The sequence below is a fragment of the Somniosus microcephalus genome, chromosome 1 (genome assembly GCF_052327205.1).
Source record: "Somniosus microcephalus isolate GS21.2 chromosome 1, FLI_Smic_1.0, whole genome shotgun sequence".
Taxonomy (NCBI): domain Eukaryota; kingdom Metazoa; phylum Chordata; class Chondrichthyes; order Squaliformes; family Somniosidae; genus Somniosus; species Somniosus microcephalus.
Window position 1 is genome coordinate 362,174 of NC_140987.1, and position 25,332 is coordinate 387,505.

The following is a 25,332-nucleotide window of genomic DNA, read 5'->3' on the forward strand; positions in this document are numbered from 1 at the left end:
TAACAGGGCACTGAGGGAGGCATTACTCCCAGTAACAGGGCACTGAGGGAGGCATTACTTCCTGTAACAGGGCACTGAGGGAGGCATTACTTCCTGTAACAGGGCATTGAGGGAGGCATTACTTCCTGTAACAGGGCACTGAGGGAGGCATTACTCCCAGTAACAGGGCACTGAGGGAGGCATTACTCCCAGTAACAGGGCACTGAGGGAGGCATTACTCCCAGTAACAGGGCACTGAGGGAGGCATTACTCCCAGTAACAGGGCACTGAGGGAGGCATTACTCCCAGTAACAGGGCACTGAGGGAGGCATTACTCCCAGTAACAGGGCACTGAGGGAGGCATTACTTCCTGTAACAGGGCACTGAGGGAGGCATTACTCCCAGTAACAGGGCACTGAGGGAGGCATTACTTCCTGTAACAGGGCACTGAGGGAGGCATTACTCCCAGTAACAGGGCACTGAGGGAGGCATTACTCCCAGTAACAGGGCACTGAGGGAGGCATTACTTCCTGTAACAGGGCACTGAGGGAGGCATTACTTCCTGTAACAGGGCACTGAGGGAGGCATTACTTCCTGTAACAGGGCACTGAGGGAGGCATTACTTCCTGTAACAGGGCACTGAGGGAGGCATTACTTCCTGTAACAGGGCACTGAGGGAGGCATTACTCCCAGTAACAGGGCACTGAGGGAGGCATTACTTCCTGTAACAGGGCACTGAGGGAGGCATTACTCCCAGTAACAGGGCACTGAGGGAGGCATTACTTCCTGTAACAGGGCACTGAGGGAGTTAGTACTCCCAGTAAGAGGACCTTCAGCTTTTTATGTTAAGATGTTAGTTCAGTAATTGCAGAAACTCACATTGGGAAGATGTTGGGGAGACCAGATGCCACATTCAGAGGGTTCCGGAAATTCCTCATATCCCAGGTTTTAATGGTGTCGTCTCCTAGAAAACATATGAGCAACATTTTAATCTCACAAGCTGTGGGACGTGCCATTAATGTGATGGAGATGGGCTTGAGCTCCCTCTCTCAGTACTCTGCCTCTCACACCAAGACCCTCTACTCAGGATCACTGGGATTCTCGTTCTGTGGCCATTACACAATCGTCTCACACCAATCCCCGACTCCCTCACAAACAAATCCCACCCGGGGGACAGTGTCCAGTCTAATAATTCAAACCCCACCCGGGGGACAGTGTCCGGTCTAATAATTCAAACCCCACCCTGGGGACAGTGTCCAGTCTAATAATTCAAACCCCACCCTGGGGACAGTGTCCGGTCTAATAATTCAAACCCCACCCTGGGGACAGTGTCCAGTCTAATAATTCAAACCCCACCCTGGGGACAGTGTCCGGTCTAATAATTCAAACCCCACCCTGGGGACAGTGTCCGGTCTAATAATTCAAACCCCACCCTGGGGACAGTGTCCAGTCTAATAATTCAAACCCCACCCTGGGGACAGTGTCCGGTCTAATAATTCAAACCCCACCCTGGGGACAGTGTCCGGTCTAATAATTCAAACCCCACCCTGGGGACAGTGTCCGGTCTAATAATTCAAACAAACCCCACCCTGGGGACAGTGTCCAGTCTAATAATTCAAACCCCACCCGGGGGACAGTGTCCAGTCTAATAATTCAAACCCCACCCTGGGGACAGTGTCCGGTCTAATAATTCAAACCCCACCCTGGGGACAGTGTCCAGTCTAATAATTCAAACCCCACCCGGGGGACAGTGTCCGGTCTAATAATTCAAACCCCACCCGGGGGACAGTGTCCAGTCTAATAATTCAAACCCCACCCGGGGGACAGTGTCCAGTCTAATAATTCAAACCCCACCCGGGGGACAGTGTCCAGTCTAATAATTCAAACCCCACCCGGGGGACAGTGTCCAGTCTAATAATTCAAACCCCACCCGGGGGACAGTGTCCAGTCTAATAATTCAAACCCCACCCGGGGGACAGTGTCCAGTCTAATAATTCAAACCCCACCCGGGGGACAGTGTCCAGTCTAATAATTCAAACCCCACCCTGGGGACAGTGTCCAGTCTAATAATTCAAACCCCACCCGGGGGACAGTGTCCAGTCTAATAATTCAAACCCCACCCTGGGGACAGTGTCCGGTCTAATAATTCAAACCCCACCCTGGGGACAGTGTCCAGTCTAATAATTCAAACCCCACCCGGGGGACAGTGTCCAGTCTAATAATTCAAACCCCACCCGGGGGACAGTGTCCAGTCTAATAATTCAAACCCCACCCTGGGGACAGTGTCCAGTCTAATAATTCAAACCCCACCCTGGGGACAGTGTCCGGTCTAATAATTCAAACCCCACCCGGGGGACAGTGTCCGGTCTAATAATTCAAACCCCACCCTGGGGACAGTGTCCGGTCTAATAATTCAAACCCCACCCGGGGGACAGTGTCCGGTCTAATAATTCAAACCCCACCCGGGGGACAGTGTCCAGTCTAATAATTCAAACCCCACCCTGGGGACAGTGTCCGGTCTAATAATTCAAACCCCACCCGGGGGACAGTGTCCAGTCTAATAATTCAAACCCCACCCTGGGGACAGTGTCCGGTCTAATAATTCAAACCCCACCCGGGGGACAGTGTCCAGTCTAATAATTCAAACCCCACCCGGGGGACAGTGTCCGGTCTAATAATTCAAACAAACCCCACCCTGGGGACAGTGTCCGGTCTAATAATTCAAACCCCACCCTGGGGACAGTGTCCAGTCTAATAATTCAAACAAACCCCACCCTGGGGACAGTGTCCGGTCTAATAATTCAAACCCCACCCGGGGGACAGTGTCCGGTCTAATAATTCAAACCCCACCCTGGGGACAGTGTCCGGTCTAATAATTCAAACCCCACCCTGGGGACAGTGTCCGGTCTAATAATTCAAACCCCACCCTGGGGACAGTGTCCAGTCTAATAATTCAAACCCCACCCTGGGGACAGTGTCCAGTCTAATAATTCAAACCCCACCCTGGGGACAGTGTCCAGTCTAATAATTCAAACCCCACCCGGGGGACAGTGTCCGGTCTAATAATTCAAACCCCACCCTGGGGACAGTGTCCAGTCTAATAATTCAAACCCCACCCGGGGGACAGTGTCCAGTCTAATAATTCAAACCCCACCCTGGGGACAGTGTCCGGTCTAATAATTCAAACCCCACCCTGGGGACAGTGTCCAGTCTAATAATTCAAACCCCACCCGGGGGACAGTGTCCAGTCTAATAATTCAAACCCCACCCTGGGGACAGTGTCCAGTCTAATAATTCAAACCCCACCCTGGGGACAGTGTCCGGTCTAATAATTCAAACCCCACCCGGGGGACAGTGTCCGGTCTAATAATTCAAACCCCACCCTGGGGACAGTGTCCGGTCTAATAATTCAAACCCCACCCGGGGGACAGTGTCCGGTCTAATAATTCAAACCCCACCCGGGGGACAGTGTCCAGTCTAATAATTCAAACCCCACCCTGGGGACAGTGTCCGGTCTAATAATTCAAACCCCACCCGGGGGACAGTGTCCAGTCTAATAATTCAAACCCCACCCTGGGGACAGTGTCCGGTCTAATAATTCAAACCCCACCCGGGGGACAGTGTCCAGTCTAATAATTCAAACCCCACCCGGGGGACAGTGTCCGGTCTAATAATTCAAACAAACCCCACCCTGGGGACAGTGTCCGGTCTAATAATTCAAACCCCACCCTGGGGACAGTGTCCAGTCTAATAATTCAAACAAACCCCACCCTGGGGACAGTGTCCGGTCTAATAATTCAAACCCCACCCGGGGGACAGTGTCCGGTCTAATAATTCAAACCCCACCCTGGGGACAGTGTCCGGTCTAATAATTCAAACCCCACCCTGGGGACAGTGTCCGGTCTAATAATTCAAACCCCACCCTGGGGACAGTGTCCAGTCTAATAATTCAAACCCCACCCTGGGGACAGTGTCCAGTCTAATAATTCAAACCCCACCCTGGGGACAGTGTCCAGTCTAATAATTCAAACCCCACCCGGGGGACAGTGTCCGGTCTAATAATTCAAACCCCACCCTGGGGACAGTGTCCGGTCTAATAATTCAAACCCCACCCTGGGGACAGTGTCCAGTCTAATAATTCAAACCCCACCCTGGGGACAGTGTCCAGTCTAATAATTCAAACCCCACCCTGGGGACAGTGTCCGGTCTAATAATTCAAACCCCACCCTGGGGACAGTGTCCGGTCTAATAATTCAAACCCCACCCGGGGGACAGTGTCCAGTCTAATAATTCAAACCCCACCCTGGGGACAGTGTCCAGTCTAATAATTCAAACCCCACCCGGGGGACAGTGTCCAGTCTAATAATTCAAACCCCACCCTGGGGTCAGTGTCCGGTCTAATAATTCAAACCCCACCCTGGGGACAGTGTCCGGTCTAATAATTCAAACCCCACCCGGGGGACAGTGTCCGGTCTAATAATTCAAACAAACCCCACCCTGGGGACAGTGTCCGGTCTAATAATTCAAACCCCACCCTGGGGACAGTGTCCGGTCTAATAATTCAAACCCCACCCTGGGGACAGTGTCCGGTCTAATAATTCAAACCCCACCCGGGGGACAGTGTCCAGTCTAATAATTCAAACCCCACCCGGGGGACAGTGTCCGGTCTAATAATTCAAACAAACCCCACCCTGGGGACAGTGTCCAGTCTAATAATTCAAACCCCACCCTGGGGACAGTGTCCGGTCTAATAATTCAAACCCCACCCTGGGGACAGTGTCCAGTCTAATAATTCAAACCCCACCCGGGGGACAGTGTCCAGTCTAATAATTCAAACCCCACCCTGGGGACAGTGTCCAGTCTAATAATTCAAACCCCACCCTGGGGACAGTGTCCAGTCTAATAATTCAAACCCCACCCGGGGGACAGTGTCCAGTCTAATAATTCAAACCCCACCCGGGGGACAGTGTCCAGTCTAATAATTCAAACCCCACCCTGGGGACAGTGTCCAGTCTAATAATTCAAACCCCACCCTGGGGACAGTGTCCAGTCTAATAATTCAAACCCCACCCTGGGGACAGTGTACAGTCTAATAATTCAAACCCCACCCGGGGGACAGTGTCCGGTCTAATAATTCAAACCCCACCCTGGGGACAGTGTCCGGTCTAATAATTCAAACCCCACCCTGGGGACAGTGTCCAGTCTAATAATTCAAACCCCACCCTGGGGACAGTGTCCAGTCTAATAATTCAAACCCCACCCTGGGGACAGTGTCCAGTCTAATAATTCAAACCCCACCCGGGGGACAGTGTCCGGTCTAATAATTCAAACCCCACCCGGGGGACAGTGTCCGGTCTAATAATTCAAACCCCACCCTGGGGACAGTGTCCAGTCTAATAATTCAAACAAACCCCACCCGGGGGACAGTGTCCGGTCTAATAATTCAAACAAACCCCACCCTGGGGACAGTGTCCGGTCTAATAATTCAAACAAACCCCACCCTGGGGACAGTGTCCGGTCTAATAATTCAAACCCCACCCTGGGGACAGTGTCCAGTCTAATAATTCAAACCCCACCCTGGGGACAGTGTCCAGTCTAATAATTCAAACCCCACCCTGGGGACAGTGTCCGGTCTAATAATTCAAACTAACCCCACCCGGGGGACAGTGTCCAGTCTAATAATTCAAACCCCACCCGGGGGACAGTGTCCAGTCTAATAATTCAAACCCCACCCTGGGGACAGTGTCCAGTCTAATAATTCAAACAAACCCCACCCGGGGGACAGTGTCCGGTCTAATAATTCAAACCCCACCCGGGGGACAGTGTCCAGTCTAATAATTCAAACCCCACCCTGGGGACAGTGTGCAGTCTAATAATTCAAACAAACCCCACCCGGGGGACAGTGTCCAGTCTAATAATTCAAACCCCACCCTGGGGACAGTGTCCGGTCTAATAATTCAAACCCCACCCGGGGGACAGTGTCCAGTCTAATAATTCAAACAAACCCCACCCGGGGGACAGTGTCCGGTCTAATAATTCAAACCCCACCCTGGGGACAGTGTCCAGTCTAATAATTCAAACAAACCCCACCCTGGGGACAGTGTCCAGTCTAATAATTCAAACAAACCCCACCCTGGGGACAGTGTCCAGTCTAATAATTCAAACCCCACCCTGGGGACAGTGTCCAGTCTAATAATTCAAACCCCACCCGGGGGACAGTGTCCAGTCTAATAATTCAAACCCCACCCTGGGGACAGTGTCCGGTCTAATAATTCAAACCCCACCCTGGGGACAGTGTCCGGTCTAATAATTCAAACAAACCCCACCCTGGGGACAGTGTCCAGTCTAATAATTCAAACCCCACCCTGGGGACAGTGTCCGGTCTAATAATTCAAACCCCACCCGGGGGACAGTGTCCAGTCTAATAATTCAAACCCCACCCTGGGGACAGCGTCCGGTCTAATAATTCAAACCCCACCCGGGGGACAGTGTCCAGTCTAATAATTCAAACCCCACCCTGGGGACAGTGTCCAGTCTAATAATTCAAACCCCACCCTGGGGACAGTGTCCAGTCTAATAATTCAAACCCCACCCTGGGGACAGTGTCCAGTCTAATAATTCAAACCCCACCCTGGGGACAGTGTCCAGTCTAATAATTCAAACCCCACCCGGGGGACAGTGTCCGGTCTAATAATTCAAACCCCACCCTGGGGACAGTGTCCGGTCTAATAATTCAAACCCCACCCGGGGGACAGTGTCCAGTCTAATAATTCAAACCCCACCCGGGGGACAGTGTCCAGTCTAATAATTCAAACCCCACCCTGGGGACAGTGTCCAGTCTAATAATTCAAACCCCACCCTGGGGACAGTGTCCAGTCTAATAATTCAAACCCCACCCTGGGGACAGTGTCCGGTCTAATAATTCAAACCCCACCCGGGGGACAGTGTCCGGTCTAATAATTCAAACCCCACCCTGGGGACAGTGTCCAGTCTAATAATTCAAACCCCACCCGGGGGACAGTGTCCAGTCTAATAATTCAAACAAACCCCACCCTGGGGACAGTGTCCAGTCTAATAATTCAAACTAACCCCACCCTGGGGACAGTGTCCAGTCTAATAATTCAAACTAACCCCACCCTGGGGACAGTGTCCAGTCTAATAATTCAAACCCCACCCTGGGGACAGTGTCCAGTCTAATAATTCAAACCCCACCCTGGGGACAGTGTCCGGTCTAATAATTCAAACAAACCCCACCCTGGGGACAGTGTCCAGTCTAATAATTCAAACCCCACCCTGGGGACAGTGTCCAGTCTAATAATTCAAACCCCACCCTGGGGACAGTGTCCGGTCTAATAATTCAAACAAACCCCACCCTGGGGACAGTGTCCAGTCTAATAATTCAGACAAACCCCACCCTGGGGACAGTGTCCAGTCTAATAATTCAAACAAACCCCACCCGGGGGACAGTGTCCGGTCTAATAATTCAAACAAACCCCACCCGGGGGACAGTGTCCAGTCTAATAATTCAAACCCCACCCTGGGGACAGTGTCCAGTCTAATAATTCAAACCCCACCCTGGGGACAGTGTCCAGTCTAATAATTCAAACCCCACCCTGGGGACAGTGTCCAGTCTAATAATTCAAACCCCACCCTGGGGACAGTGTCCAGTCTAATAATTCAAACCCCACCCTGGGGACAGTGTCCAGTCTAATAATTCAAACCCCACCCTGGGGACAGTGTCCGGTCTAATAATTCAAACCCCACCCGGGGGACAGTGTCCGGTCTAATAATTCAAACCCCACCCTGGGGACAGTGTCCAGTCTAATAATTCAAACCCCACCCGGGGGACAGTGTCCGGTCTAATAATTCAAACCCCACCCGGGGGACAGTGTCCAGTCTAATAATTCAAACCCCACCCTGGGGACAGTGTCCAGTCTAATAATTCAAACCCCACCCGGGGGACAGTGTCCAGTCTAATAATTCAAACCCCACCCTGGGGACAGTATCCAGTCTAATAATTCAAACCCCACCCGGGGGACAGTGTCCAGTCTAATAATTCAAACCCCACCCTGGGGACAGTGTCCAGTCTAATAATTCAAACCCCACCCGGGGGACAGTGTCCGGTCTAATAATTCAGACAAACCCCACCCTGGGGACAGTGTCCAGTCTAATAATTCAAACCCCACCCTGGGGACAGTGTCCGGTCTAATAATTCAGACAAACCCCACCCTGGGGACAGTGTCCAGTCTAATAATTCAGACAAACCCCACCCTGGGGACAGTGTCCAGTCTAATAATTCAGACAAACCCCACCCGGGGGACAGTGTCCGGTCTAATAATTCAGACAAATCCCACCCTGGGGACAGTGTCCGGTCTAATAATTCAAACAAACCCCACCCTGGGGACAGTGTCCGGTCCAATAATTCAGACAAACCCCACCCTGGGGACAGGGATCCAGGATCGAACAAGTGAAGGGAGAAGGAATGATCTGCCAGGTGGGCTTTCCCTATTCTCTGTTGGACAGCAGATCAGCCGTGACCTGAAGAATGAGGGACAGATACACACACACACACACGCTGATGAGATCCCTGGGTGCAGACAGACAGAGACACTTACAGTTACAAGTACAGGCACATACCACCACGTGACGCCAGGGTATTCCCATCATATGAAAAGCTAAGGCAAGAGGTGTCACTGCCGGGAACATGTGCCTGTCGATTGTGAAACTTCGTATGAACCTATAGTATAAACCAACAAACATTGATTAGCAGCAAATATTCAGAGCACCACCCAGTGCCAGTTAGTCACACAGTAAAACTACGCACCAACACTGCCTCACCCACAACCAGTCACCTACTCCAGACATGATTGGGCATCATCGGAAACACTACCCCACCTAGTCACACTCCGAGCTCAGTGGGCAGATTCTGACAGAGGCACCTCCGGTTGCACACCCAATATGGGCACGCCGCTTTACACTGGAACACAGGTCATAGGGACAGGAAGAGCCCATTCAGCTCCTCAAAGGAACACAGGAACTGGAATGAGCCATTCAGCCCCTCGAGCCTACTCAATCATTCAATTAGATAATGGTTAATCTGTACCTCAACTCCATATTTCCACCTTAGCTCCATTTTCCTGGATACCCTTTCCGAATAAAAATGTATCAGTCCTGAAAGCTCCAATTTGGCAGCTAACATAAAAAGGAATCCCGAGGTCTTCCATAGGCACATTAACAGTAAAAGAGTTCTCAGAGGAGCGGTGGGGCCAATTAGGGACCAAAATGGAGATCTACCGATGGAGGCAAGAGGTAGGGCTGAGGTACAAACTGAGTGCTTTGTATCGGCCTGACAGAGTCATAGTCATAGTCATAGAGTCATAGAGTAATACAGCACGGATAGAAGCCCTTCGGCCCATCGTGTCCGCGCCGGCCATCAAGCCCTGTCTAATCTAATCCCATATTCCAGCATTTGGCCCGTAGCCTTGTATGCTATGGCATTTCAAGTGCACATCCAAATGCTTCTTAAATGTTGTGAGGGTTCCTGCCTCCACAACCCTTTCAGGCAGTGAGTTCCAGACTCCAACCACCCTCTGGGTGAAAAAGTTCTTTCTCAAATCCCCTCTAAACCTCCCGCCCTTTACCTTGAATCTATGCCCCCCAGTTATTGACCCCTCTACTAAGGGAAAAAGCTCCTCAGCATCCATCCTATCTATGCCCTCATAATTTTGTACACCTCAATCATGTCCCCCCTCAGCCTCCTCTGCTCCAAGGAAAACAAACCCAATCTGCCCAGTCTCTCTTCATAGCTGAAGCGCTCCAGCCCTGGTAACATCCTGGTGAACCTCCTCTGCACCCTCTCTAACGCGATCACATCCTTCCTGTAGTGTGGCGACCAGAACTGCACACAGTATTCCAGCTGTGGCCTAACCAGTGTTTTATACAGCTCCATCATAACCTCCTTGCTCTTATATTCAATGCCTCGGCTAATGAAGGCAAGTATCCCATATGCCTTTTTTACCACCTTATCCACCTGTTCCGCCGCCTTCAGGGATCTGTGTACTTGCACACCAGATCCCTCTGACCCTCCGTCTTGCCTAGGGTCTTTCCATTCATTGTGTATTCCTTTGCCTTGTTAGTCCCCCCAAAGTGCATCACCTCGCACTTTTCCAGGTTAAATTCCATTTGCCACTGTTCCGCCCATCTGACCAACCCATCTATATCGTCCTGCAGACTGAGGCTACCCTCCTCGCTATTTACCACCCTACCAATTTTTGTATCATCCGCGAACTTACTGATCATACCCTTTACATTCATATCCAAGTCATTAATGTAGACCACAAACAGCAAGGGACCCAGCACCGATCCCTGTGGTACCCCACTGGTCACAGGCTTCCAGTCACAAAAACAACCTTCTACCATCACCCTCTGCCTTCTGCCACTAAGCCAGTTTTGTATCCAATGTGCCAAGGCACCCTGGATTCCATGGGCTCTTACCTTCTTGACCAGTCTCCTGTGCGGGACTTTATCGAAGGCCTTACTGAAATCCATGTATACCACATCCACTGCGTTACCCTCATCCACGCACCTAGTCACCCCCTCAAAAAATTCAATCAAATTAGTCAGACATGATCTTCCCTTGACAAAGCCATGTTGACTATCCCTGATTAATCCTTGCCTCTCCAAGTGGAGACAAATTTTGTCCCTCAGGATTTTTTCCAATAATTTTCCTACCACTGATGTTAGGCTCACTGGCCTGTAGTTCCCCGGTTTTTCCCTACTACCCTTCTTGAATAATGGTACTACATTAGCGGTTCTCCAGTCCTCTGGCACATCCCCTGTGGCCAGAGAGGTCCTGAATATGTGTGTTAGAGCCCCCGCAATCTCTTCCTTTGCCTCACACAGCAGCCTGGGATACATTTCATCCGGGCCTGGGGATTTATCCATTTTTAGGCCAGCTAAAACCGCCAATACCTCCTCCCTCTCGATGTTAATATGTTCGAGCATATCACAGTCCCCCCGCCCTATTTCTATGTCTACATCGTCCTTCTCCATAGTGAAAACAGATGCAAAAAATTCATTTAGAACCCCTCCTACATCTTCCGGCTCCACACACAGATTGCCACTTTTGTCCCTAATGGGCCCTATTTTTTCCCTAGTTATCCTCTTACCCTTAATATACTTATAAAACATCTTCGGATTTTCCTTTATTTTGCTTGCCAGTGTTATTTCATGGCCCCTCCTTGATCTCCTAATTTCTTTTTTAAGTATCCCCCTGCACTTTTTGTACTCCTCTAGGGCTTCCTCCGTCTTTAGCCTTTTGTATCTACCAAAAGCCCTCCTTTTTTTCCTAATCCATTCCCGTATATCCCCTGACATCCAAGGTTCCCTGTGGTTTTTGGAACCACCCTTGACCTTTACGGGAACATGTTGCCATTGTATGATCTCAATCTCCCTTCTGAAAGCCTCCCATTGCTCCGATGCAGATTTTCCTACAAGTAGCTGATCCCAGTCCATTTTGGCCAGATCCTGCCTTGTCCTATTAAAATCGGCCTTCCCCCAATTTAGAACCTTTATTTCCGGCCCATCCCTGTCCTTTTCCATGACCACCTTAAATCTTACCATATTATGGTCACTATCACCAAAGTGCTCACCTACTAGCACTTTTTCCACTTAGCCGGCCACATTCCCTAGAATTAGGTCCAGTACCGCCCCCTCTCTTGTAGGACTTTCTACATGCTGGCTCAAAAAGCTCTCCTGGATGCACTTTAAGAATTCTACACCCTCTGAGCCTTTCACACTCTGACTATCCCAGTTAATATTGGGGAAGTTGAAATCCCCCATTATTATTACCCTATTATTTGCACATTTCTCTGAGATTTGCCTACATATCTGTTCCTCTATCTCCCCCTGACTGTTTGGAGGCCTATAGTACACTCCCAGCAAAGTGCTTGCCCCCTTTTTGTTTTTAAGCTCCACCCATATGGCCTCATTAGAGGACCCTGCTAATATATCATCCCTCCTTACTGCAGTAATTGACTCCTTAATTAATATTGCGACACCCCCTCCTCTTATACCTCCCCCTCTGTCTCGCCTGAAGATTCTGTACCCCGGAATATTGAGCTGCCAGTCTTGCCCTTCCCTCAACCATGTCTCCGTGATAGCAACAATATCATACTCCCATGTGTTTATCAACACCTTCAGTTCATCCACCTTATTTGCAAGACTCCTTGCATTAAAATAGATGCCATCCAGCCTTGCCCTTATATATTTGCCCTGTCCACCAAGCTGACTTGTTTTTTTCTCTATAATTGGCAGCACATCCCCCCCTATTTCAGCTCCCCTCTGTATCCCACCCCCCTGCCAAGTTAGTTTAAACCCCCCCCAACAGTGCTAGCAAACCTCCCCGCAAGGATATTTGTCCCGCTCTGATTTTATAGGTTTCGATGAGATCCCCTCTCAATCTTCTGAACTCCAGTGAGTATAAGCCCAATCGACACAATCTCTCCTCATACGTCATTCCTGCCATCCCAGGTATCAGCCTGGTGAATCTTCGCTGCACTCTGTAGAAGTGCCTTTCTTCTTAGCTCTGGGTAATGACTCAATACACACCTGGATTCGTCAGATGGACAGGCCTTTTATTTCACTTCTTGCAAGGGGAATCAGCACCTCTACTCAAGGGGTGAGGCTACTATTCCAATGATACAGTGTAAGCGTTCCATATTTATACAGTGTAACAAACAAGTTAGATTGAGGAACAAAGGAATGTCAATCAGGATACATTTTAGATTAATCATTAGGTCTTATGACATATTGACAGAAGGATCCTGGACACATAAGTCAATGGTTAAGATATAACAGGATATGAATCGTGTAACCGGAGGTCCTCCTTAATCTTAATCATGTATCTGGAGACTAGATCTAACAAATTATTAGGTCACTGGGTATTTCAGAAACGGAACCCATTGTTTCACTTCTACATTCTCATTAGGTGGGCAGACATCTGTTCTTGGCTGTAATCCAGGTACGTGCAATAGCTCTAGTTACACATCGACTCTTTACCTGTGTCAAGTCTGAAAACTTTTACCCAGCAAGCACTTGAAATTAACCCCTTATATCATGTAGATTTCCTCAACTCCTTCCATGGCAAGAACATCCTTCCTTAGGTAAGGCGACCAAAACTGCACACAATACTCGAGGTGCGGTCTCACCAAGGCCCTGTACAACTGCAGCAAGACATCCTTGTTCTTGTACTCGAACCCTCTTGCTACGAAGGCCAGCATACCATTTGCCTTCTTAACCGCCTGCTACACCTGCATGCTTACCTTCAGCGACTGGTGTACAAGAACACCCAGGTCTCTTTGCACTTCCCCTTCTCCCAATCTATTACCATTCAAATAATAATCTGCCTTCCTGTTTTTGCCACCAAAGTGGATAACCTCACATTTATCCACATTATAGTGCATTTGCCATGTTTCTGCCCAATCACCCAACCCGTCCAAATCGTGCTGGAGTTTCACGACATCCTCCTCACAGCATACCCTCCCACCCAGCTTTGTGTCGTCTGCAAATTTGGAGATATTACATCCAATTCCCTCGTCCAGATCATTAATATATATTGTGAACAGCTGGGGTCCTAGGACCGATCCTTGCGGTACCCCACTAGTCACTGCCTGCCACTCGGAAAACGACCCGTTTATACCAACTCTTGCTTTCTGTCCGCCAACCAGTTCTCTATCCAAGTCAATACCTTGCCCCCAATCCCATGTGCCTTAATTTTGCACGCTAATCTCTTATGCGGGACCTTATCGAAAGCCTTCTGAAAGTCCAAATACACCACATCCACTGGTTCTCGCTTATCTATTTCACAAGTTACATCCTCAAAAAATTCCAGGAGATTAGTCAAGCATAATTTACATTTTGTAAATCCATGTTGACTTTGTCCAATCCAGTCACTGCTTTCCAAGTGCTCTGCTATTACATCTTTTATAATGGACACCAGCATTTTCCCCACTACCGATGTCAAGCTTACCAGTCTACAATTCCCCACCTTTTCTCTACCACCTTTTTTGAATAGTGGGGTAACATTAGCTACCCGCCAATCCATGGGTACTGTTCCAGAGTCTATCGAGTTCTGGAAGATGACCAGCAATGCATCTACTATTTCTAGGGCCACTTCCTTAAGTACCCTGGGATGTAGATTATCAGGCCCTGGGGATTTATTGGCCTTCAATCCCGTCAATTTCCCCAACACCATTTCCCTACAAATACTGATTTCTTTCAGTTCCACCCTTTCATCACCCTTCCAGAAACGTGCTTTCCAAGTATTTCTCAGCCTCGCGGATGCACTGTAGTGACTCCAGCTGCCGCTCAGGCTCCGAAACCCGGAGCTCGAGTTGCTGCAGTTGGCGACACTTCCTGTATACGTGGTTGCCCAGACCGCAAGAAGCGTCCAGGATCTCTCACATGGCACAGGATGTGTAAATCACGGGACTGAGCTGCCCTGCCATGCCTCTATTTACCAGACTATGGAGGTAACTTAGCAGAAATATACTGAAAACAGAACAAAACTTACCACAAATACTCACCTCTCAGCTCCCTTGTGCCAGCGACACCTTTGAATTCTGACCTCACTCCTTCGTTGTGTCGCTTGCCAACTGTCTCCCTCGCAGGTAGTCTGCTCGCTCAGACTCCCAGGTCTCTGCTCCGCGCTGCCTTTATCCCCGGTTTCCGATTCCGTTCCTCCCGCAGGTCCGCTCGCTCAGACTCCCAGGTCTCTGCTCCGCGCTGCCTTTATCCCCAGTTTCCAATTCCGTTCCTCCCGCAGGTCCGCTCGCTCAGACTCCTAGGTCTCTGCTCCGCGCTGCCTTTATCCCCGGTTTCTGACTCCGTTCCTCCCGCAGGTCCGCTCGCTCAGACTCCCAGGTCTCTGCTCCGCGCTGCCTTGATCCCCGGTTTCTGACTCCTGTCCTCCCGCAGGTCCGCTCGCTCAGACTCCCAGGTCTCTGCTCCGCGCTGCCTTGATCCCCGGTTTCTGACTCCGTTCCTCCCGCAGGTCCGCTCGCTCAGACTCCCAGGTCTCTGCTCCGCGCTGCCTTGATCCCCGGTTTCTGACTCCGTTCCTCCCGCAGGTCCGCTCGCTCAGACTCCCAGGTCTCTGCTCCGCGCTGCCTTTATCCCCGGTTTCTGACTCCGTTCCTCCCGCAGGTCCGCTCGCTCAGACTCCCAGGTCTCTGCTCCGCGCTGCCTTTATCCCCGGTTTCCGATTCCGTTCCTCCCGCAGGTCCGCTCGCTCAGACTCCCAGGTCTCTGCTCCGCGCTGCCTTTATCCCCGGTTTATGACTCCGTTCCTCCCGCAGGTCCGCTCGCTCAGACTCCCAGGTCTCTGCTCCGCGCTGCCTTGATCCCCGGTTTCTGACTCCGTTCCTCCCGCAGGTCCGCTCACTCAGACTCCCAGGTCTCTGCTCCGCGCTGCCTTTATCCCCGGTTTCTGACTCCGTTCCTCCCGCAGGTCCGCTCGCTCAGACTCCCAGGTCTCTGCTCCGCGCTGCCTTGATCCCCGGTTTCCGATTCCGTTCCTCCCGCAGGTCCGCTCGCTCAGACTCCTAGGTCTCTGCTCCGCGCTGCCTTGATCCCCGGTTTCCGATTCCGTTCCTCCCGCAGGTCCGCTCACTCAGACTCCCAGGTCTCTGCTCCGCGCTGCCTTTATCCCCGGTTTCTGACTCCGTTCCTCCCGCAGGTCCGCTCGCTCAGACTCCCAGGTCTCTGCTCCGCGCTGCCTTTATCCCCGGTTTCCGATTCCGTTCCTCCCGCAGGTCCGCTCGCTCAGACTCCCAGGTCTCTGCTCCGCGCTGCCTTTATCCCCGGTTTCTGACTCCGTTCCTCCCGCAGGTCCGCTCGCTCAGACTCCCAGGTCTCTGCTCCGCGCTGCCTTTATCCCCGGTTTCTGACTCCGTTCCTCCCGCAGGTCCGCTCGCTCAGACTCCCAGGTCTCTGCTCCGCGCTGCCTTTATCCCCGGTTTCTGACTCCGTTCCTCCCGCAGGTCCGCTCGCTCAGACTCCCAGGTCTCTGCTCCGCGCTGCCTTTATCCCCGGTTTCTGACTCCGTTCCTCCCGCAGGTCCGCTCGCTCAGACTCCCAGGTCTCTGCTCCGCGCTGCCTTTATCCCCGGTTTCCGATTCCGTTCCTCCCGCAGGTCCGCTCGCTCAGACTCCATGTCCATATGTGTCCATGTTTCAACATTCTACCTTTGGCTGACAAGAAACACAGCTCTCTCTGTCTCTGTCTGTCTTAAACTGCTTGAGAATGAGATAGAGAGATGGGCAGATATGGAAATACATAAAAGAAAGAAAAACTTGCATTTATATCAAGCCTTTCACAACCTCAGGACACACCGAAGTGTTTTACAGACAATGAGGTATTTTTGAAGTGTTGTAACTGCTGTCATGTAGGAAACACAGCAGCCAATTTACACACAGCATAAACTTCTTTTTAATTCATTCATGGGATGTGGGCGTCGCTGGCAAGGCCAGCATTTATTGCCCATCCCTAGTTAACCTCGAGAAGGTGGTGGTGAGCCGCCTTCTTGAATCGCTGCAGTCCGTGTGGTGAAAGTACTCCCACAGTGCAGTTAGGAAGGGAGTTCCAGGATTTTGACCCAACGACGATGAAGGAACTGCGATATATTTCCAAATCAGGATAGTGTGCAACTTGGAGGGGAACTTGGAGGTGCGACTTGCAGGTGGTGGTGTTCCCAAGCGCCTGCTGCCCTTGTCCTTCTAGGTGGTAGAGGTCGCGGGTTTGGGAGGTGCTGCTGAAGAAGCCTTGGCGAGTTGCTGCAGTGCATCTTGTAGATGGTACACACTGCAGCCACGGTGCGCCGGTGGTGGAGGGAGTGAATGTCTCAAACAGTGATGTAGTAACGACCAGATAATCTGTTTTTTAGTGATGTCCGTTGAGGGATAAATATTGGTCAGGACACCAGGAAGAACTTCCCTGCTCTTCTTCGAATAGTGCCATGGGATCTTTCATATCCACCTCAGAGGGCAGACGGGGCCTCGGTATAACGCCATCCGAGAGACGGCACCTCAGACAGTGCGGCGCTCCCTCAGTAATGCCCCCGACAGTGCAGCGTTCCCTCAGTACTGCCCCCGACAGTGCAGTGCTCCCTCAGTACTGCCCCCGACAGTGCAGCGTTCCCTCAGTACTGCCCCCAACACTGCAGCGTTCCCTCAGTACTGACCCCGACAGTGCAGCGTTCCCTCAGTACTGCCCCCGACAGTGCAGTGCTCCCTCAGTACTGCCCCCGACAGTGCAGCGTTCCCTCAGTACTGCCCCCGACAGTGCAGCGCTCCCTCAGTACTGCCCCCGACAGTGCAGTGCTCCCTCAGTACTGCCCCCGACAGTGCAGCGTTCCCTCAGTACTGCCCCCAACACTGCAGCGTTCCCTCAGTACTGACCCCGACAGTGCAGCGATCCCTCAGTAATGCCGACAGTGCAGTGCTCCCTCAGTACTGCCCCCGACAGTGCAGTGCTCCCTCAGTACTGCCCCCGACAGTGCAGCGTTCCCTCAGTACTGCCCCCGACAGTGCAGTGCTCCCTCAGTACTGCCCCCGACAGTGCAGCGTTCCCTCAGTAATGCCCCTGACAGTGCAGCGCTCCCTCAGTACTGCCCCCAACACTGCAGCGCTCCCTCAGTACTGCCCCCCACAGTGCAGTGCTCCCTCAGTACTGCCCCCGACAGTGCAGCGTTCCCTCAGTACTGCCCCCAACACTGCAGCGTTCCCTCAGTACTGACCCCGACAGTGCAGCGTTCCCTCAGTAATGCCCCTGACAGTGCAGCGCTCCCTCAGTACTGACAGTCCGACAGTGCAGCACTCCCTTGGAAAATAAGAATCTAAATGGGGTAGAGGAGCAAAGGGATCTCGAGCTACAAATACACAAACCACTAAAAGTATCAACTCGAGTTAATAAGGCCATAATAAAAGCAAACCAAGCACAAGGGTTTATTTCTCGAGGGATAGAATTGAAGAGAAGTGAAGTTATGCTAAACTTGGTTGGACCACACTTGGAGTACTGCGTACAGTTCTGGTCGCCATATTATAAAAAGGATATGGAGGCAACGCAGAGAAGATTTACAAGGATGATACCAGAAATGCAAGGGTCCACCTATCAGGAAAGGATGAACAGGCTGGGTCTCTAGGCTGAGGGGTGACCAAATAAAGGTCTTTAAAATCATGAAAGGTTTTGATAGAGTGGATAGAGAGAGAATGTTTCCACTTGTGGGGAAGAGCATAACTAGAGGCCATCAATATAAGATAGTCAGCAAGAAATCCAATAGGGAATTCAGAAGAAACTTCTTTACCCAGAGAGTGGTGAGAATGTGGAACTTGCTACCACAGGGAGTGGTTGAAGTGAATAGTATCGATGCATTTAAGGAGCGGTTACATAAGCATATGAGGGAGAAGGGAATCGAGGGTTATACTGATAGATTTAGATGAGGAAAGGCGGGAGGGTCGAGTGCAGCATAAACGCCAGCATGGACTGGTTGGGCCGAATGGCATTTTCTGTGCTGCATATCCTATATAATCCTATGTAGTACTGCCCCTCTGACAGTGCGGCGCTCCCTCAGTACTGCCCCTCTGACAGTGCAGCACTCCCTCAGTACTGCCCCTCTGACAGTGCAGCACTCCCTCAGTACTGCCCCTCTGACAGTGCAGCACTCCCTCAGTACTGCCCCTCTGACAGTGCAGCGCTCCCTCAGTACTGCCCCTCTGACAGTGCCGCACTCCCTCAGTACTGCCCCTCTGACAGTGCAGCGCTCCCTCAGTACTGCCCCTCTGACAGTACAGCGCTCCCTCAGTACTGCCCCTCCGAAAGTGCAGCACTCCCTTAGTACTGCCCCTCCGACAGTGCAGCGCTCCCTCAGTACTGCCCCTCTGACAGTGCGGCGCTCCCTCAGTACTGCCCCTCTGACAGTGCAGCACTCCCTCAGTACTGCCCCTCTGACAGTGCCGCACTCCCTCAGTACTGCCCCTCTGACAGTGCAGCGCTCCCTCAGTACTGCCCCTCTGACAGTACAGCGCTCCCTCAGTACTGCCCCTCTGACAGTACAGCGCTCCCTCAGTACTGCCCCTCCGAAAGTGCAGCACTCCCTTAGTACTGCCCCTCCGACAGTGCAGCGCTCCCTCAGTACTGCCCCTCTGACAGTGCAGCGCTCCCTCAGTACTGCCCCTCTGACAGTGCAGCACTCCCTCAGTACTGCCCCTCTGACAGTACAGCGCTCCCTCAGTACTGCCCCTCCGAAAGTGCAGCACTCCCTTAGTACTGCCCCTCCGACAGTGCAGCGCTCGCTCAGTACTGACCCTCCGACAGTGCGGCACTCCCTCAGTACTGCCCCTCCGACAGTGCAGCACTCCCTTAGTACTGCCCCTCCGACAGTGCGGCACTCCCTCAGTACTGCCCCTCCGACAGTGCAGCACTCCCTCAGTACTGCCCCTCTGACGGTGCAGCACTCCCTTAGTACTGCCCCTCCGACAGTGCAGCGCTCGCTCAGTACTGCCCCTCTGACAGTACAGCTCTCCCTCAGTACTGCCCCTCCGAAAGTGCAGCACTCCCTTAGTACTACCCCTCCGACAGTGCAGCGCTCCCTCAGTACTGCCCCTCCGACAGTGCAGCGCTCCCTCAGTACTGACCCTCCGACAGTGCAGCGCTCCCTCAGTACTGCCCCTCCGACAGTGCAGCGCTCCCTCAGTACTGTCCCTCTTACAATGCGGCGCTCCCTTAGTACTGCCCCTCCAACAGTGCAGCGCTCCCTTAGTACTGAACTGAAGTGGAGGGTAGCTAATGTTACCCCACTATTCAAAAAAGGTGCTAGAGAGAAAACGGGGAATTACAGACCGGTAAGCCTGACATCGGTAGTGGGGAAAATGCTAGAGTCCATTATAAAAGATGTACAGGAAACTTTTTTTTATCCGGCACGGACGGGACCGACGTGGTGCCGGTTCATCAAAAATTCCGGATAACCGAAAGCTATAGTAAAAGATACGGAGCTGAGACCTCCGTATAAAGCAACAAACCCTGTTGCTTAGCAACAGGTTCAGAACAATGGCCACAAGTTGCAAGCGTCTCTGTAGCTTAGCAACAGCTGCAGCCACACCCTTGCACAGCAACAGATGGAGGAAGGCAAGTAATAAAACTTACCTGAACCTACTCCTAAATTTTGCCGGTTAACCGAGATTTCCGGTTATTTAGGTGCCGGAAAATCTAAAGTTTCCTGTAATAGCAGAGCACTTGGAAAACAGTGACAGGATCGGACGAAGTCAACATGGATTTACAAAATTTTACAGAAGGTAAATCGTGCTTCACTAATCTACTGGAATTTTTTGAGGATGTAACTGGTAAAATAGATAAGGGAGAACCAGTGGATGTGGTGTATTTGGACTTTCAGAAGGCTTTCGATAAGGTCCCGCATAAGAGATTAGCGTGTAAAGTTAAGGCACATGGGATTGGGGGTAAGGTACTGACTTGGATAGAGAACTGGTTGGCGGACAGAAAGCAAAGAGTTGGAATAAACGGGTCTTTTTCCGAGTGGCAGGCAGTGACTAGTGGGGTACCGCAGGGATTGGTCATTGGACCCCAGCTATTCACAATATATATTAATGATCTAGACAAGGGAACTAGATGTAATATCTCCAAATCTGCAGACGACACAAAGCTGGGTGGGCGTGTGTGCTGTGAGGAGGATGCCGAGAAACTCCAGGATGATTTGGACAGGTTGGGTGATTGGGTAGAAGCATGGCAGATGCAATATAACGTGGATAAATGTGAGGTTATCCACTTTGGTGTCAAAAACAGGAAGGCAGATTATCTGAATGGCAATAAATTGTGAGAAGGGGAAGTGCAACGAGACCTGGGTGTCCTTGTGCACCAGTCGCTGAAGGTAAGCATGCAGGTGCAGCAGGCGGTTAAGAAGGCAAATGGTATGTTGGCCTTTGTAGCGAGAGTGTTCGAGTACAGGAACAAGGATGTCTTGCTACAGTTGTACAGGGCCTTGGTGAGACCACATCTTGAGTATTGTGTGCAGTTTTGATCGCCTTATCTTAGGAAGGATGTTCTTGCCATGGAAGGAGTTCAGCAAAGATTCACCAGGCTGATACCTGGGATGGCAGGAATGACGTATGAGGAGAGATTGGGTCGATTGGGCTTAAACTCGCTGGAGTTTAGAAGAATGAGAGGGGATCTCATTGAAAAATATAAAATTCTGACAGGACTGGACAGACTAGATGCAGCAAGGATGTTCCCGATGGTCAGGGAGTCCAGAACCAGGGGTCACAGTCTAAGGATAAGGGGTAAGCCATTTAGGGCAGAAATGAGGAGGAATTTCTTCACCCAGAGAGTGGTGACCCTGTGGAATTCTCTACCACAGAAAGCAGTAGAGGCCAATTCATTAAATATATTCAAGAAGGAGTTGGATATATTTCTTAAGGCTAAAGGGATCAAGGGATATGGGGAGAAGGCAGGGACAGGGTACTGAGTTTGGATGATCAGCCATGATCGCATTGAATGGCGGAGCAGGCTCGAGGGGCCGAATGGCCTACTCCTGCTCCTATCTTCTATGTTTCTATGTCGGCCTGGATTTTGTGCTCGAGTCATAGAATCATAGAATGGTACAGCACAGAAGGAGGCCAATCGGTCCGTCGAGCCTGTGCTGGATCTCTGCAAGAACACCTCAGCTTGTCCCATTCCTCTCCCTTTCCCCGCAGCCCTACAAGTTTTTTTTTCAGGTGCATATTCAATTCCCTTTTGAAAGCCATGATTGAATCTGCCTCCACCACCCTTTCAGGCAGTACATTCCAGATCCTCGCTGCATAAAAAAAGTTTTTCCCTCATGTTGCCTTTGGTTCTTTTCCCAATCACCTTAAATCTGTGTCCTCTGGTTCTCGACCGTTCCGCCAATGGGAACAGTTTCTCTCTATCTAGACCCATCATAATTTTGAACACCTCCATCAAATCTCCTCTCAACCTTCTCTGCGCCAAACATCAAGTCTCTTCGCCGGGAGCAAGCGGAAGTCAAGTGCAAACAGCGGAAGGAGCGCACGTCAACTCAAGCACCCCACGCACCCGCCTCTTCAACTACCATCTGCCCCACCTCGATCAAGTTAGTTAAACACGATTTGCCTTTATCAAATCCGTGCTGGCTGTCCTTAATTAATCTACACTTGTCCAAGTGACTGATAATTTTGTCCCCGATTATCGTTTCTAAAAGCTTCCCCACTATCGAGGTTAAACTGACTGGCCTGTAGTTGCTGGCTTTATCACAGAATCACAGAAACCCCACAGTGCCGATAGAGGCCATTTCGGCCCATCGAGCCTGCACCGACTCATATCCCACCCGATTCCCGTAACCCCTACACCATCACATATCCCACCCTATCCCCGTAACCCCACGTATTTAATCCCCCTAACACTAAGGGTCAATTTATCATAGCCAATCAACCTAACCCGCACATCTTTGGACTGTGGGAGGAAACCGGAGCACCCGGAGGAAACCCACGCAAACACGGGGAGAATGTGCAAACTCCACACAGACAGTCGCCCGAGGCCGGATTCGAACCCGGGTCTCTGGCGCTGTGAGGCAACAGTGCTAACCACTATGCCACCGTGCTGCCCCTTACATCCTTTTTGAACAAGGGTGTAAACATTTGCAATTTTCCAGTCCACTGGCACCACTCGTGTATCTAAGGAGAATTGCAGGGTTATGGCCAGGACCTCCGTGATTTCCACCTCAACTTCCCTCAGCATCCAAGAATGCATCCCATCCGCTTCTGGTGACTGAGCGACTTTATGTACAGCCAGCCTTTCTAATACCTCCGCTTTCACGATGACTTTGGCAGCATCTTCTAACTTGGTGAAGACAGATGCAAAGTACTCATTTAGTACCTCTGCCATGCCCTCTGCATCGATGCGTAGGTCTCTTTTTTGGTCCTTAATCGGCCCCATCCCTCCTCTTACTACCTGTTTATTATTTACCAGCTGAAGTGCCCGGCGGTGCCGAGGGTCTTTTGAGGGCATGTTGTTGTTGGAAGAGAGAGAGAGAGCGAGAGGACTGGGGGGGGAAGAGAGCGGGCGACTTGGGGGGGAAGAGAGCGGGCGACTTGGGGGGGGGAAGAGAGCGGGCGACTGGGGGGGGGAAGAGAGCGGGCGACTGGGGGGGGGAAGAGAGCGGGCGACTGGGGGGGGGAAGAGAGCGGGCGACTGGGGGGGGAAGAGAGCGGGCGACTGGGGGGGGGAAGAGAGCGGGCGACTGGGGGGGGAAGAGAGCGGGCGACTTGGGGGGGAAGAGAGCGGGCGACTTGGGGGGGGAAGAGAGCGGGCGACTGGGGGGGGAAGAGAGCGGGCGACTGGGGGGGAAGAGAGCGGGCGACTGGGGGGGGAAGAGAGCGGGCGACTGGGGGGGGAGAGAGCGGGCGACTGGGGGGGGGAAGAGAGCGGGCGACTGGGGGGGGGGAAGAGAGCGGCGACTGGGGGGGGAAGAGAGCGGGCGACTGGGGGGGGAAGAGAGCGGGCGACTGGGGGGGGAAGAGAGCGGGCGACTGGGGGGGAAGAGAGCGGGCGACTGGGGGGGGGAAGAGAGCGGGCGACTGGGGGGGGGAAGAGAGCGGGCGACTGGGGGGGGGAAGAGAGCGGGCGACTGGGGGGGGAAGAGAGCGGGCGACTGGGGGGGGAAGAGAGCGGGCGACTGGGGGGGGGAAGAGAGCGGGCGACTGGGGGGGGGAAGAGAGCGGGCGACTGGGGGGGGGGGAAGAGAGCGGGCGACTGGGGGGGGGAAGAGAGCGGGCGACTGGGGGGGGAAGAGAGCGGCGACTGGGGGGGGGGGAAGAGAGCGGGCGACTGGGGGGGGAAGAGAGCGGGCGACTGGGGGGGGAAGAGAGCGGGCGACTGGGGGGGGAAGAGAGCGGGCGACTGGGGGGGGAAGAGAGCGGGCGACTGGGGGGGGAAGAGAGCGGGCGACTGGGGGGGGAAGAGAGCGGGCGACTGGGGGGGGAAGAGAGCGGGCGACTGGGGGGGAAGAGAGCGGGCGACTGGGGGGGGAAGAGAGCGGGCGACTGGGGGGGGAAGAGAGCGGGCGACTGGGGGGGGGGGAAGAGAGCGGGCGACTGGGGGGGGGAAGAGAGCGGGCGACTGGGGGGGGAGAAGAGAGCGGGCGACTGGGGGGGGGAAGAGAGCGGGCGACTGGGGGGGGAAGAGAGCGGGCGACTGGGGGGGGGGAAGAGAGCGGGCGACTGGGGGGGGAAGAGAGCGGGCGACTGGGGGGGGGAAGAGAGCGGGCGACTGGGGGGGGAAGAGAGCGGGGCGACTGGGGGGGGAAGAGAGCGGGCGACTGGGGGGGGGAAGAGAGCGGGCGACTGGGGGGGAAGAGAGCGGGCGACTGGGGGGGGAAGAGAGCGGGCGACTGGGGGGGGAAGAGAGCGGGCGACTGGGGGGGGAAGAGAGCGGGCGACTGGGGGGGGGGAAGAGAGCGGGCGACTGGGGGGGGGAAGAGAGCGGGCGACTGGGGGGGGAAGAGAGCGGGCGACTGGGGGGGGGAAGAGAGCGGGCGACTGGGGGGGGAAGAGAGCGGGCGACTGGGGGGGGGAAGAGAGCGGGCGACTGGGGGGGGAAGAGAGCGGGCGACTGGGGGGGGAAGAGAGCGGGCGACTGGGGGGGGAAGAGAGCGGGCGACTGGGGGGGGAAGAGAGCGGGCGACTGGGGGGGAGGAGAGCGGCGACTGGGGGGGGAAGAGAGCGCGGCGACTGGGGGGGGAAGAGAGCGGGCGACTGGGGGGGGGAAGAGAGCGGCGACTGGGGGGGGGAAGAGAGCGGGCGACTGGGGGGGGAAGAGAGCGCGCGACTGGGGGGGGGAAGAGAGCGCGCGACTGGGGGGGAAGAGAGCGCGCGACTGGGGGGGGAAGAGAGCGCGCGACTGGGGGGGAAGAGAGCGCGCGACTGGGGGGGAAGAGAGCGCGCGACTGGGGGGAAGAGAGCGCGCGACTGGGGGGGAAGAGAGCGCGCGACTGGGGGGGAAGAGAGCGCGCGACTGGGGGGGAAGAGAGCGCGCGACTGGGGGGGAAGAGAGCGCGCGACTGGGGGGGAAGAGAGCGCGCGACTGGGGGGGGGAAGAGAGCGCGCGACTGGGGGGGGGAAGAGAGCGCGCGACTGGGGGGGAAGAGAGCGCGCGACTGGGGGGGAAGAGAGCGCGCGACTGGGGGGGAAGAGAGCGCGCGCGACTGGGGGGGAAGAGAGCGCGCGACTGGGGGGGAAGAGAGCGCGCGACTGGGGGGGAAGAGAGCGCGCGACTGGGGGGGAAGAGAGCGCG

The 25,332-nt window shown here is 53.2% G+C and overlaps 1 protein-coding gene across 4 annotated transcripts in view; it reads right to left on the reverse strand.

Moving 5' to 3' along the window:
- wdr70 (WD repeat domain 70) overlaps window positions 1-25,332 on the reverse strand; it is a 114,854-nt gene that overhangs the window by 12,263 nt on the left and 77,259 nt on the right. For all 4 annotated transcript variants that reach the window (XR_015072899.1, XM_085962282.1, XM_085962489.1 and 1 more), the window contains 2 exons: window positions 8,617-8,716; window positions 859-943 (listed from right to left, as the gene is read on the reverse strand). Coding sequence is in view for 3 of the 4 variants with exons in the window: in XM_085962282.1 (XP_085818408.1) it covers window positions 859-943; window positions 8,617-8,716 (185 nt within the window). In the remaining variant the exon portion in view is untranslated. The remainder of the gene's footprint in view (window positions 1-858; window positions 944-8,616; window positions 8,717-25,332) is intronic.